Here is a 14,761-nt window from a genome sequence, read left to right on the forward strand (position 1 = left end):
TGGAACCAGGTAAACAGATCCTTATAAGAAGACAGGTTCGAATCTTAGTGCTGTACATTTACCATCAAGCCTGATTATAAATGGAGTTCTTCTTTTAAGGGTTTATACTATCCTGATTTGTTAAAGTTAATTTAAATTAAGTTCCCACACACCTGGCATTCTTCAGCGCTAGGTGACCTAACTACAAGTCACACGTGTTATTTTATATAAATGCATTAAGACAAAATTGTACAAGGTGGTCTTGGCACAGACAGACTGATTACTCTTAACGGTGGATACAAGCAATTCTTCTATCTCTATTGTTGTTTCGTCGCCAAGTTGTGCCCAACTCTTTTGCAAGCCCATGGACTGGGGCCGGCCAGGCTCCTTCTGTCCATGGGACTTCCCAGGCAAGAATACCGGAGTGGGTTGCCATTTCTTTCTCCAGGAGATCTTCCCAGGGATTGAACCCATGTCACCTGCATTGCAGGCGATTCTTTACCACTGAGCCACCTCGGAAGCCACCTTAACTCTGTTAGTTCAATGTAATGTGGAAAGTGGTAGGATTTGAGGAGCCTAAGGAAAAAAAAAGGAGAAAAGAAAAGAAACTCATATGTTTGTCAACTTTGTGTAAAGATGGAGTTTATCACATCTTCATTAGGAAATCAATTTTCATTAATTCTTTGTCTTGCCAAATGCTCAATCCTTTAAGTTTTCTTCTGTTTCCACTTTAAGACCATTTCTAGAACTATTAGAGGGCTTTCATCTGGGACACTTGGTATGGATGAAATGGAGATGGAAGATCAGAATCAGAAGCCTGGCTGGGCCAGAGGTCCAGCATCTCAAACTATTAAAATATTCTTGGTATTTTGGGTGAGGAGATAGAGCCCCTGGGAACGTGATACAAATTCTATACCCTTTCTCCAGAAACACAGATAAACACATGTTCTATCCAATTTCAGCGTGTTCATAGACTCCCCACTCCCATCCCCTCAGACTCTTTCACCGATTGCCTAGTATTTTTGAGCCCCAGACTAAATCTGATTCTGCAAAAACCACAACCTCAATCAACAGGTGGCACTGTTCTGGTTGGCTGGGAGCCCCAAGCTGGGGTCATCAGGTGCTCAGGTGAACTCTGCCTGAGCCCGGTCATCAGGTGCCTCTTGCCCTGCTGCTGTCAGGCCAGGCTGGGTGAGTCTGGACTGTGTGGGTCCCGAAGACCCCTGAAAGGGGTTAGGGGTTTATCTGGAAATATTTATGCCCTTTAGGCTTGATGTGAGGTCTCCTTCCTAAGCCAGAGCTACATAAAGAAGCTCATTGCAGGAATTATCTCCCTCACCTCCTCTGATGCCAAAGATGGGAAAAGTGAAGCCTGTGGGCTGGGGTGGGGCACCTTAGCCAGGGTCCCTCAAACCTCCTGCGGCCCGAGCATGTATGGAGGGGTTTGCTCTGCTTCCTCCCCGAGGCTCTGGGGCGTGGTCCCGATGGCCAGGTGCCACGGACCCCACCGGTCTCGGGTGCAACGGTTTCTCCTAGCCTGTCACTCCAAACCCCACCTGGGGACGGCTGATTCCCTGACTCTGCGGAAGACCGGGTGGAAGCGCGGTGCTTGCCAGGCCTGGGCTCAGGCCCAGCCCCCGCGCGCAGAGGACCCACCTCCCTGAGCCCGCCCCGCCCACCGGGAACCGCCTCCTGGCCCCGCCCCCGAGCCCAGGGACCGCCCTGGAAGCCCCTCCCCCAGCGTCGAGGACACTCCTTCGGCCCTGCCCTCACGCGCCGAGGGCTCTTCCCTTGGCCCCGCCCACATGCCTCGAGGGCCCCACCTCCCGACGCTGGCCCCGTCCCGTCCTTAGAGGATCTCCGCCCCTTAGCCCCGCCCCTACGCTCTGAGGGCCCGCCCCTCGACCCGCCCCCACAGACCACGCCCCCACAAGCCACGCCCCAGCAGAGGACCCGCCCTTGGCCACGCCCTCCCCAGGCGCCGCCGAAGACCCGCCTTCCGGCCGGCCCCAGTATCCCGGAGCCGCTGAGGCTCGGGCGCGGCGCTTCTTCCGCGGTGCCGGCGGACTCGCTCGACCCGTGGCGTCCAGGCCGGCTCCTCCGCGCCTCTCCCGTGGGCGCGCCTTCCGCGGAAGAAGCCGCCGCCGCCGGTAAGTGGGCCGCGCGCTCGTCTGCTAGACGGAAGCCGAGGGAGCCGGGCGGCGTCTCCTCCCGCGGGCCCGCGAGCGGCGGTGGCGTCCTCGCCGGGTGCCCAGGGGTTCGGGCGGCGCCTCGGGGGCGCGCCCGGGCTGCATGCAGGTGGCTCTGTGGAGCGCGCACTGCAGCAGCGCAGGGACAGCCCGAACGAGCCCCGCCAGTGGGCGTGGGGGCGCCGGCCCGGGACCCCTCGACCCCACCCCCAGAGGCCGCCCGCCAGCCTGAGCCGGGCCCCCACCCCCACCCCCAGGTCTCCCCGGCTCCCGGCGGCGAAGGCGGGCAGGCCCGGCACGCGCGCGCGGCCTTCTCGTCCGGCAGGTGGAGGTCAGGTGGGTCACGGCCCGCCAGCTGGTCGGCGGATGCTGGAGCCGCGCGCGCCTTTGTTTTTGCTCCCGGTCCTGTTCGGGAAGCTGGGCTAAGAATTGAGACCTTTTGTGAGATGAAGGTTGTCCCCGTGGAGGAAAGACCACCCCCACCACCACCCCAAGTCTTCCAGACTGTCCTCTGGAGAAGGGAATCTGAGCCGCAGTGCGCGCTCGGCCCGCCCGGCCCCTGCATCGTCTTGCAGTCTCGCCGCCGGCTGCTGACGCCCTGAATGGTCCTTAAAGCATCTCTGCCCCACTTATGGAGGCTGTTACCCTCAGGTGTTTTCCCTGACCTCGGTCAACTGCCCTACCCTCGGGAGAACCCTGGTAGGATTTTTTTTTTTTGGTAAGAAAGTGGAGGCGCCTCTTCCCCGCCAAAGCTGGCGCCCATTGTATGCCTCACGTTTTTCCACTACAATCTAATTACCATCTGAAAGACCCCATTCAAAATCTTGTGTGGCCTAGAGTCGATTAAACCGCTTGCAGATGAGTGTTTTTCTCGTGCTGAGACAGAGGATCATTATTTATCGATAAGTGGATCTCTCTCTTGAGAGGTGTGACTTTTTGACATTTTTTTCGCTTTTATGTTTTCTTCTCAGAAACAGGTCCTTCATGTCAGCATCTCTAAAACTAACTTCTTTTGGATCTGGGTGGTTGATTTTTCACTTCAGCTTGCTTTTCTAAGAAATTAAGCGTGGTTAGGGTGAGAGATTCCCAGCTGAGAGTTTTCCGTTTTTTTTCCGGCGGATTCATCTGGCCCCATGTGCTTGTTTATAGGACTGCTGCTTTGGGTGTAATGGTTACTAAGTTGTTATACTCACTCTTACTGAGTTATTGAGTCTCTCACAGAAAAGGTATTCGGAGGAGATTGCAAAATCATTGTCAGGAGAGCTCGATAAAGGTTACACTCTTGAGTTTCACCTGTGGCGTAATATGGTCGAGGCTCTGTGGCACCCGGCTGGCCTGAACTGGAATCTTGATTCTGCCAGTTGCCTGTCTTGGGACCCTGGCACCTTTTTTGGAAGGCCTCAATCCCAACATCCTCATCTGGAAGCTGATGATACCATCTCTTAGGACTTTTGTGTATGGCGTGAGAGAAATACATGCAGAAATGATGGGTTTACCAAGCCCACCCAGGAGTCTTGCTTATGAGCATAGCATCAGGTGCCCCATATTTTGAAATAAAAGAGCTTGCTTGACTGTTTCCAAACTTCTTTCCCGGGCTGTTAGTGACATCAAGGAGGCTTTCTTATAACCAACCATAACGTTGAGCTGCTCCAGTTACCCGCTCTTACTGGGCTTAGACCTTGCTTGCCATGAGCAGTGGTGCCCCTTGGCTATCCCCACGTCCTAAACACACGTGCTGTCACTGACAATGCTCTCTTCCTGCTAGCAAGCGCCCACACTCGTGGACTTGGAGGACTTCTCTGCTGTTCGTTGGGCTCCCTCTGCCCTTCTTGCCATCATCACTCTGTGTACACATTCAGTTTTTAAAACGTATCCTTTAGTTTTTATTGTACTTTCATCCTTTTGGCAGTACCTTGAGGCATGTGGGATCTTTGTTCCCCAACCAGGGATGGAACCCATGCCGCCTGCACTGGCATCAAGGAGTCTTAATTACTGGACTGCCAGGGAAGTTCCATGCCATGTTAAACTGAAATTACGTGTTTAGGCATTTCCTCTTTTATTAGGCTCTGAACTGTGGGAGTCGAACTCTGCCTTGTTCCTGTTTCTTTGCCTGGTGCTTTGACACCTAATAGAGTGAACATACTGCGTGGTGTATTACAATGGTTCAGAAATATGGAATATCAGATTTACAAATCTCCTGGAATTAAAAAAAAAAGCACTTAGACCATTGCGATGTACTAAATTCTTATGTCTTTACTTGGCAAAACAAACAACATCTCTCATTACCATCCTTATTATTTTAAAAAACTATGAAATATTATTTCAGAAAAGAAGGCAGGCCTTTCCAGGAATGAGCCAACAATCCTATTGTGTACCTATGCATAGGGCAGTGTATTTTTTTTTTTGAAAGTACATTGTATTTTTGCAGAGAGGTCCAGCATGTGCAAAAGCCTTGTGGAAGGATGAATTATCTCAGGACAAGCAGAGTGCTGCAAGGAGAGAGGCAGGTAGAGCCTTGCAGGCCCAGAAGTGGGTTGGACATGAAGGGAGTGTGGGCTTACTATACATAGGCTCAGTGGGAAGAGTTTCACCGAGGTGGGGAAGTGCTTTATGTTTTAAGAGGACTTGGAGTGCTCTGTGAAAGTATACACAGGAACAGAGGGACAAGAGTCTGAAGGAGAAGCCTTAGGAGGCTTCTGCAAGCTTGCAGGAGGAAGCTCACCCAGTGGAGAGTCCACGGGTGTTTTGGAAGATGAGCTAACAGGCCTTGGGCTCAATGTGGCTGGTGAAGAGAAGGAAGAGTTCAGGACGACGTCAAAGGTCTCATAGGTGGAGGGGTCACCTTCTGAGGAAAGGAAGACCGGGGAGGGAACGTGCTATGCAGGTAGAATCAAGAGTGGAGAGCTTCTTTTTTTTTTTAAGTTTATTTTTAATTGGACGATAATTGGTTTACAATGTTGTGTTGGTTGCAGCTGTACAACAGTTGAGTCAGTCAGAAGTGTACATATATCCCCTCTAAGAGTGGAGGGCTTTTTTTTTTTTACACAAGCAACTTAAATGCCCACCAACCGATGAATGGATAAAGAAGATAAGGTGTATATACACCGAGCAGTAGAATACTGCTCGGCCATAAAAAATGAATAATGACCATTTGCAGCAACATGGATGCAACTGGAGGTTATCATCCTAAGTGAAGTAAGTCAGAAAGACAGGGAAGGACAAATAGCATATGATATCACTTCTGTGTGGAGTCTAGAATGTGACACGAATGAACTTATCTATAAAATGAAAACAGACGCACATGAAGGACAGATTTGTGGTTGCCGAGGGAGAAGGGGGAGGGGTGGATTGGGAGTTTGGGGTTAGCAGATGCAGACTATTATATATAGAATGGATAAACAGCGAAGTCCCACTGTATAGCTCAGGGAACTATAGTCAATATTCTATAATAAACTTACTGGAAAAGGAAAAAAGAGGGGAGGGTTTTTTAAAAACAGTGTTATAAAGTTAATAATTTACAGACTGTAAAGTTCTTTCAGTGTATCATTCAGTGATTTTTAGTAAACTTACAGAGATATGCAGCCATGGCCATAATCCAGTTTTTAGCACATTTCCATTACCCATCCCCCGCCACCATAAAAAAGATCCCTTGTGCTCATTTGCAGTTACTCCCTGTTCCCGCTCCCCACCCTAAGCAACCACGAACGCATCCACTTGCCATCTCTGCAGACTGGACTATTCTGGGCATTTCATATAAATGGAGTCATATGATGTGTGGCCGTTTATGACCGGCTTCTTCCACTAAGCTTGTATCTTCCAGGTGCATCCACATGTAACATGTTCAGCACTTCGTTCTTTCTCATCACTGAGTGGTGTGCCATCATATGGCTAGACCACATGATGTTGATAGACACTCGAGAGTTTAGTTTCGGACACGCTAAGTTTCAGACGTGTAGAGAAGTCAAGGAAGCATTGGCATGAATTTGGGTCTTTGAGGGGGAGGTTTGGAGGGCTATAAACCTGTGAGTCATGAGCATGAAGCTGGTATTAGTTAGTTAAAGGAATAGATCATTGAGGGGAGAGAGAGGGCGAGAGGGGCCCAAGCATGGTGCCCAGGAATGCCAGCATCTGGCAGGCGTGCAGATGAGGGTGGGCCTGCAGGGAGGTGGGTGGGAGCCAGCACAGGGCAGATGGCCCAGAGGAGTGTGGGCTGCTGGGAGGCTGTCTGCAGGAGGAGGAAGTGGCCTGCTGCACCGTCCTCCTGGGAGGGGAATGAGGAAACAGTCCACTGGCGTTGATGATTTGGAAGTCAGTTGTGTCGGCCTTAAGAGGATCACAGGGGGCCCGGAACCATCAGAAAGCTAAGAGAAGACCTCAAGAGTCTTAAAACTTCCCCAGAGCCAAGAAATGAAAAACTGAGGCTTAAAGATCACATTGTCCCTGCAGCTCGGTTTCTTCATGAAGTAATATTTGCCTTTTTATCTGATTGATGACACGCAGTTTGGTTAGCAAACTGACGCTACCTCGGGGGAATTTACTCACGTCGCTATTACTCCATGCTTCTCTCTCCTTTCAGAGCATGAGCTAGTGAGATACCACGTAGGCTCATAAATCAGTCAGGATCATGTTTAGCTGTGAGTAACAGAACACTTGATTTAATAGCTTAAACTCAACTCTTAACATGCAGAAAGCAATAAGTCCAGGGGCAGAGTGTCCAAGGTTGGTGTGGCGCCTTCCTTCCACTTAACGCATGGAAGTCATGCCCTAAAGGTGGCTCTTTCCCCTGGGTTGCAAGGTGAGGCTTCAGCTCCAACATCAAACCTTTGTTTTGAGGCATAAAATAGGGGAAAGGTGGAAGGCAAAAGACCAGAGGAGTCCACCCTACCACCGCTGCCTCAGGCTTTGCAGTAGCTGCAGCGGTTCATGTATAATGAATGCATCTAGCCACAGGGGAAGAAAAAGAAGGAAAGAATATACAAGCGCCAAAAGAAAACGGCAACCACCTGGATCCTGGTGTCACACACCTCCATCCAGACTCCTTGCCTGTAGACATAGAGCTGTGGGGGCTGCACCCTGCCGGGGGCCAGGCAGATAACTGGTACTTAGAAAATGAACAGTCAAGGCTCCCCAGGTGGCGCAGTGGTAAAGAATCCACCTGCAATGCAGGAGACGTGGGTTTGATCCCTGGGTCGGGGAAGATCCCCTGGAGAAGGAAACGGCAACCCTGCTCCAGTATTCTTGCCTGGAAAACCCCACGGACAAGGGAGCCTGGTGGCCTACAGTCCATGGGGGACACAAAGCGTCAGACAAGAGCACACCCACATGCAAATGAACAGCCACGTGGTGGATTTCTGACCCCACTGCTGTCAGACCCTTCACGCTTAGGTCCTTGGGCTTTGTAACTTTTTTTTTTTTCCCCCGCCTGATTTTCTTGTAGAATACTTACAGTCCTCTCTTGGAGTCTAGTTGTGAAGGATTTAGTGCTAAAGCAGCTGTTCAGTTAGGACCACAGATCTGCTTTTCCTTAGGGCCAGTGGATGCCCTGTGCTGGTAGGAACCACGTGCATTCAGAAGTAGCAGTTGGCAATAACACACAGTTAGCCACTTTGTGAGTTTCGCTCCTAGAGTTCACTTTGTCCATTAAGTGGAACCCTAAGTGTTTTCCTTCTTTCGGCTCCATCCATTTGTCTCCCTCAGAGTCCAGGAGGGCCAGAACCATTTATCTTATCCCCTAGTGCCTGGCTCGGCAGCCTTGCTAAATATTTGAGTTGGATCGCCCAGCCCGTGCGGGCACAGGAGTGTTTGTGGCCACGTGGCCTCCAGGGCAGAGACTGGGGACACTTTTCATCCTCGAAGAGCTGCCGCATCTGTTTGTCCTCCGATTCCCTCTTAGATACCTTTTCTGCTGTGAGAATGTAAGATGGATCCAGAGGAGCAGGAGCTGTTGAATGATTACAGATACAGAAATTACTCTTCCGTGATCGAAAAGGCGTTAAGAAATTTCGAGTCCTCGAGTGAATGGGCGGATCTTATATCTTCCTTGGGCAAGCTCAACAAGGTATGTGGGGCTGGGAGTGTTTGCGCTGGGGGGGTGGGGGGGGCGGGCACACAGCTGTCCTTTTATTGTTTCAAGGGCTTGTCTTTTTAATATTACACTGCATGCCGATTACAGCCATCAGATAAGAAGAACTGCCGCTAATTTGTCACCCAAGTTACCTGCTATTAACCTATCAGCGTATGAACCTCCTCTTCGAGCCCTTTCTTTCTGAGCACAGCACCTGTAGTGTGGATAAAGTCCCTATAACAGCAGAACACTTTTTTTTCTCAACAATATTAGGTCTAAACAAGATAGATTTATAAACAATCCAGTTATTCAGAGGTGAATGGTCTGTCATGTACTGCTCAGGATTTTTATGGCTTTTTTTTTCTTTCTTCTCTAATCTTTTCCACCATTTTACTACTAACTGGTAACTCCTAGAAAAATAAAGGATGAAGCAGTTATGGAAATCTGTCCAGAAATTGTGTGTGTGTTTGGACAAGGGAAAGTGGGTTGGGTCTAAGAAGACCAAAACCGATCACTTGTAGGCTTGACCTCGTGTGCCATGGATGGGGACCTTTGTTTATTTCCGTCCTGCCCAGAAGGAGGGTGACTACTGTGACCTTTAGGAAGACAATAACCTGGGCTCAGAGAGGCTGTGCTTGGTTCTGTTGCCGATTACCTGGACTCCTGGGTGTGACAGCTGACTTTGGAGCCCAAGAGTGTTTGCGGCCACGTGGCCTCCAGGGCAGTGGGCTGGGCAGTGCTTCAAGGGACCAGGGGGAGAGAGGAGGCGGGCAGCCTGATCACAGGGGCAGAGCCTGGGCAGCTGTCCAGCACCAACCGCCCGAAAGCAGCTATCAGCACCCACAGATGGCAAAGAGGAGACGGGAGGTTATTGCAGGTAGTGCCCAGGAAGCCGTGCGGCCTCTGCAAAGTATATTTACAACATGTGAACCCCGTGGCTGGTGCTGGCTGGGAGGAAAGTGATGATGTAAGTCACTCAGTTGTGTCTGACTCTTGGCAACCCCATGAAATGTAGCCCACCAGGCTCCTCTGTCCATGAAATTCCCTCGGAATACTGGAGTGGCTGCCATTCCCTTCTTTAGGGGATCTTTCCAACACAGAGATTGAACCCTCATCTCCTGTATCACAGGCAGATTCTTTATTGTCTGAGCCCCCGGGGCTGGGATGGAAATGTATAATAAAACAGCAAATAAGAGCTTGAGAATGCTTTGGTGACAGAACTCTGACTTAGGACTTTTCTGGCTGAAGGTAACATTCACTGTGTTGCACAGAGGTCGGTTGCTTTTTTAGGGGAAAGTGAGATGCCCTGGAGTGGGCCTTGGACATATTCCAGTTCTTCTACACATTTTACTGTTTTAGTACTTGACTCTCCTGGAATCTAATAATACCATACTTTTGGGGAGAGGCGGGTGTGCTTACTGCTTTTTTGTTGAGTTAAAATTCATGCAACGTAAAATTTGCTGTTCATTTTTTTTTTAATTTAATTTTTGTTGTCTGTGCTGGGTTTTTGTTGCTGGGTGGGCTTTTTTCTAGTCGTGGCGAGCAGGGGCTACTCTGTAGTTGCTCAGGCCCCTCGTGTCGGTGGCTTCTCTTGTTGCAGAACACGGGCTCTAGGGTGCAAGGGTTTCAGTCGCTGTGTCTCCTGGGCTCTTGAGCACAGCCTCAGGAGTTGTGGTGCACAGACTTGGTTGCTCCGTGGCATGTGGGATCTTCCCAGACGAGGGCTCGAACCTGTTTCTCCTGCCTTGGCAGGTCGATTCTCTACCACTGAGCCACCAAGCCCCAATCAACCATCTTAAAATACATGGCTTTTAGTGCATGCATGATGGTGAACAACCATCACCACTGTCTACTTCCCAGACATTTTCCCCACCCCAAGGGAAACCCTCTCCATTTCGTGTCTTTACCTAGGCCCTGGTAGTCACTAAGCTACTTTCTGTATCTGTGGATATTTCACATAAAAGGAATCGTACAATAATGTGGCACTTTTGAGTCTGGATTCTTTCACTTAGCGTGTTTCTAAGGTCCATCCACATTGTCACCTGTATCAGTACTTCATTGATTTTTATGGCTGAATAATGTTCCTGGGTATGAACAGACCACATTTTGTTTAGCCATTATTCAGTTGGCCCTTCTGAGTAGTACTGTATGAATATTTGTGTACAAGTTTTTGTTTGAGCACCTGTCTTCATTTCTTTCAGGAGTATACCTAAGAGTGGGATTAGTCACAGGGTCACTCTATATTGAAGTTACTGAGGAACCATTGAGATGTTTTCCTCTCAATGTAGCTACCCCTTTTCACATGCCCACCAGCTATGTATTAGGGCTCCAATTTCTTCTTCACAGTTTTCAGGGTGGTTTTCTTTTTTGACTATAGCCATTCTAGTGGGTGTGAAGCGGTATATCTTACATATCTTAGGGTTTTGATTTGCATTCTCCTAAAGCATCTGCCTACAATGCGGGAGACCTGGGTTCAATCCCTGGGTTGGGAAGATCTCCTGGAGAAGGAGGTGGCAACCCACTCCAGTATTCTTGCCTGGAAAATCCCATAGACAGAAGAGCCTGGTGGGCTACAGTCCACGGGATCGCAAAGAGTCAGACACGACTGAGTGACTTCACTTAGCACTAATGACTAAAATTTTGAGTATCTTTTCTCTTGCTTGTTGGCCATTTGTATACCTTCCTTGGAGAAATTTCTATTCAGGTATTTTGTTTATTTTTTTAACTATGCTATTTGTCTTTTTGTTGTGATTTGTAAGAGTTCCTTTTACATTTTGGATTCTAGTCCCTTACAGGATTTGTGATTTGAAGATTTTTTTTCCCCATTCTTCAGGCTGTTGTTTAGGTTTTTGATTGTGTCTTCTGATGCACAGAATTTTAAAATTTTTGATGAAGTCTCATTTGTTTTTTCTTTTGTTGCTTATGTTCTTGGTGCATATCTAAGAAAACATTGCCAATTCCACAGTCAAGAAGATTTACCCCTGGGTTTTCTTCTTTAAGAGTTTTTAGTTTTAGTTTTTACAATTAGATCTTTGATTCATTTTGAGTAAATTTGTGTTTTTTGCTGTTGTTGTTTTTCATAGATGAATATTGAGTTTGTAGTAAGAATAAAATTAACTCATAGCACACATGCAATTCAGACATTCAAAATTAAACAGTCTAGGGTTGGGAAATGCAAACAATATGATACACAAACACATGATATGAATTAAATACATGATAAATGCAATAAAAAAGTACATGATAAACACATTAGCCATATTATTGTATGTAACCAGAGGCATTAAATGTCTCAGATGGAAGGAGTATAGGTTTGGGACATGTGTAAGCATTCGAATGTTCTGGAAATATTCTTTTTTTTCTTTAAATTTAATTTTTTATTTTATATCAGAGTACAGTTGCTTTACAGTGTTAGTCTCAGGTATACAGCAAAGTGTGTCCATGATACACATACACGTTCCATTCTTTTTCAGATTCCTTCCGCATGTAGATTATTACAGATTGTTGAATAGTTTCCTGTGCCATACAGTGGGTGCTTGTTCGTTATCTATTTAGTATCTGTATAGTAGCATATGTATGTTAATCCCCAAATCCTAATTTCTCTCTCCCCCTACCTGTACCCTTTAGCAACCATATCTTTATTTGTGAAGTTGGTGAGTCTGTTTCTGTTTTGTAAATAAGTTCATTTGTGTTATTTTTTTTAGATTTCACATACAAGTAGTATTGTGTGATACTTGTCTTTTATATACTTCAGTTAGTGTGATAAGCTCCAGGCCCATCCATGTTGCTGCAGCTGGCATTATTTCATCCTTTTTCATGGCTGAGTAATATTCCGTTGTGTACGTGTACCACATTATCTCTGTCCATTCATCTGTCGATGGACACTTAGGTTGCTTCCATGTCTTGGCTGTTGTCAGTAGTGCTGCAGTGAACATTGGGGTGCATATTTCTTTTCAAATTATGTTTGCCTCTGGATATATGCCCAGGATTGAGATTGCTGGATCATATGGTAGTTTTTGAAGGAACTTCCATACTGTTCTCCATAGGTGCTGCACCAATTTACATTCCCACCAACAGTGGAGGAGGATTCCCTTTTCTCCACACCCTTTCCAGCATTTATTGTTTGATGATAGCCTTGCTGACCAAGTTAATTTTTGTGCATGGCTTGAGGAGGCTCCAACTTCATTCCTTCTCATGTGGAAATCTAGTTGTTTTACATGTGGAAAACCATCTGTTGAAGAGACTGTTCTTTTGAAGGGTCTTGGAATCTTTGTTGAAAATCAGTCATCTATAGGGAGATGCTTAATTCTGGACTTTCCTCTTTTTCCATTAATCCAAATATTTATCCTTATGCCATTTTGTTTATTGTAGTTTTGTAGTAAATTTTGAAATGGGGAAGTAAGAGTCCTTGAACTTAGTTGTTCTTTTTCAGAGTTGTTCTGGATTCCTTGACATTCTGTATGAATTCTAGGATCAGCGTGTCAATTTCTGCAAAAAAGCCAGGTGGGATTTTGATAGGGATTGCACTGACTCTGTAGATTGCTTTGAGGAGTATTGCCGTGTTCACAATATTGTCTTCTAATCCATGAACACAGAATATTTTTCCACTTTTTTAGGAACACACACACACACATATATATATATTTAGTTTATTTATTTTTGTCTGTACTGGGTCTTCCTTGCTGCATGGGCTTTTCTTTAGTTGCGGTGACCGGGAGTGCATCTCTAGTTGCAGTGTGCAGGCTTCTTGTAGCGGTGGCTTCTCTTGTTGCGGAGCACAGGCTCCAGGGCGTGCAAGCTTCAGCAGCTGTGACTCGTAGGCTCCGTAGTTGCAGTTCCCGGGCTCTAGAACACAGGCCCAATAGTTGAGGTGCACGGGCTTAATTGCTCCAAGACGTGTGAGATCTTCCCAGAGCAGGGATCGACAAACCGATGTCTCCTGTAGCACCAGGCGGATTCTTTACCACTGAGCCACCAGGGAAGCTCAGAACATGTTTATTTTGAAGTAGGTAAAATTGCGAACTTGAAAAATGCAGTTCTAGAGCAGTGAGTTATCCTATGAAACAGGCTTTGTTTCAGCGTGCCGGAAAAGCTTTCAAAAATGTTGGATCAGTGTAACCTGCCTTTTAAGTGCAGGATATTGAGTACAGTTGAGTCTTTCTTTAAGGAGCTTTGGAAGCATTAGCCAATCCTTCTTTCAGTGGCCGTCTGAGTGCCTAGAATGTGCCAGCAGGTACCAGGATGCAGCAGAGAGCAAAACTGATAAGGCCCTGCCCTCATTCTGGTGGGGATGGGGAAGCTGGATGGGGAACGAAAGACACACATTGTTAGTGGGTGATGAGTGTGGTGGGAACGGTACAGAAGGTGGTGCATGCTGAGCGTAGCTGAGATGATGCCACAGGGCCAAGTATAGAGGCTCTGGTATGTCTGAGGCTGGGGGGGTTGTCACCGAGCAGGCCAGGGATGGGGAGAGGGTAGGAAAGGAGGCCGCAGAGGAGAGGGGTAGGGAGGGCGTCTCATCTTGCCAGTCCTTTGGAACTGGCATCTGAGGGTGGCCCTGAGTTGGGGGCGGCTGCCCAGCAGCGGGCATGGCCTGTCTTCACTTTTAGGTGCTGGAGCCATCTCCAGCTGCTCTGCCGGGTGGGGTCAGGGAGAAATAAGGAGATCATTTAGGAGGCCCACAGGGAAGGGTTTGGATTCTGAATATACTTTGGAAGTGTGGCCAAGAGGCTTTGTCCTCAGAGCAAATGTGAAAGGTGAGGGAAAAAGAGGAGTCGAGTGTGACTTGCAGGTTCTCCCGGGTGGGGGTCTCGAGGAGCTGAAAGGCTGTGATAGAGAGACTGGGGAGCAGCCGGCCCCTCAGGCCAGGCAGGGAGACCACGGGTTCCCACTGGAAAGCGTGCGTTTAAGCATCCGTCAGATGTCCCTGTGTGACCCCTGTGGGCCGTGGGATGGATGTGAGTTTAAAGAGACAGCTCTTTGTTAGAAGTCGTCCCCCCAGTTCCGTGTAACCCCACGCCCGTGTCCTCTTCACTCCAGCTCCCTGCTCTCTGCTGTCATGATGGGGTGATGAGGGTGAGCTGCCCCCTGCACGAATTTGCACAGTGTCGGTGAGATGAGGCTGACACTGTCTGTCCCCCTCGCAGCCCTGCCGATGGCGGTGGACATCCAGAGACAGCCTGCTGTGGGCCGGGGACCTGGCGTGCATCCTCGTTCAGACGCAGAGCGTGGCCTGAGGCCAGACCCAGACTAAACAGCCTGTGCCTTATCAGAGCTGGCAGGTAGCAGAGAGGGGCCCAGCCCCTGAGCAGAGCCCTCGGCCCTCGGCTCCTCTCAGGTCTGTGTCTGTGGCTCAGAGAGGACAGGGGTGCCCCTTTGCTTTCTTTGTTAGCCAGACGAGGGAGACCCGATGATCAGCCCCCTTTTGCAGGTGAAATTACCTAACTCACCCCATGTCCTGTGGCTGCAAAGTGGCTTTTATGGGTTGAATTGTGTCCTTGGAAATTGACGTGTCCTCACCCCCGGTATC

The 14,761-nt window shown here is 48.4% G+C and overlaps 2 protein-coding genes across 7 annotated transcripts in view; both read left to right on the plus strand.

The window, feature by feature from the left end:
• The first annotated feature begins 1,463 nt into the window (after positions 1–1,463).
• On the plus strand, positions 1,464–2,770 carry LOC122444721 (basic proline-rich protein-like). The gene is made up of 2 exons (XM_043473370.1): positions 1,464–1,471; positions 1,627–2,770. Exons 1-2 carry the CDS (start codon positions 1,464–1,466, stop codon positions 2,768–2,770), a joined length of 1,152 nt encoding a protein of 383 aa, XP_043329305.1.
• The window catches only part of DOP1B (DOP1 leucine zipper like protein B), a 132,699-nt gene continuing 119,914 nt past the window's right edge, over positions 1,977–14,761 (plus strand). For all 6 annotated transcript variants that reach the window (XR_006270533.1, XM_043474687.1, XM_043474688.1 and 3 more), the window contains exons 1-2: positions 1,977–2,129; positions 8,062–8,226. Coding sequence is in view for 5 of the 6 variants with exons in the window: in XM_043474687.1 (XP_043330622.1) it covers positions 8,089–8,226 (138 nt within the window). In the remaining variant the exon portion in view is untranslated. The remainder of the gene's footprint in view (positions 2,130–8,061; positions 8,227–14,761) is intronic.

Source organism: Cervus canadensis, chromosome 7, assembly GCF_019320065.1.
Source record: "Cervus canadensis isolate Bull #8, Minnesota chromosome 7, ASM1932006v1, whole genome shotgun sequence".
Lineage (NCBI taxonomy): Eukaryota > Metazoa > Chordata > Mammalia > Artiodactyla > Cervidae > Cervus > Cervus canadensis.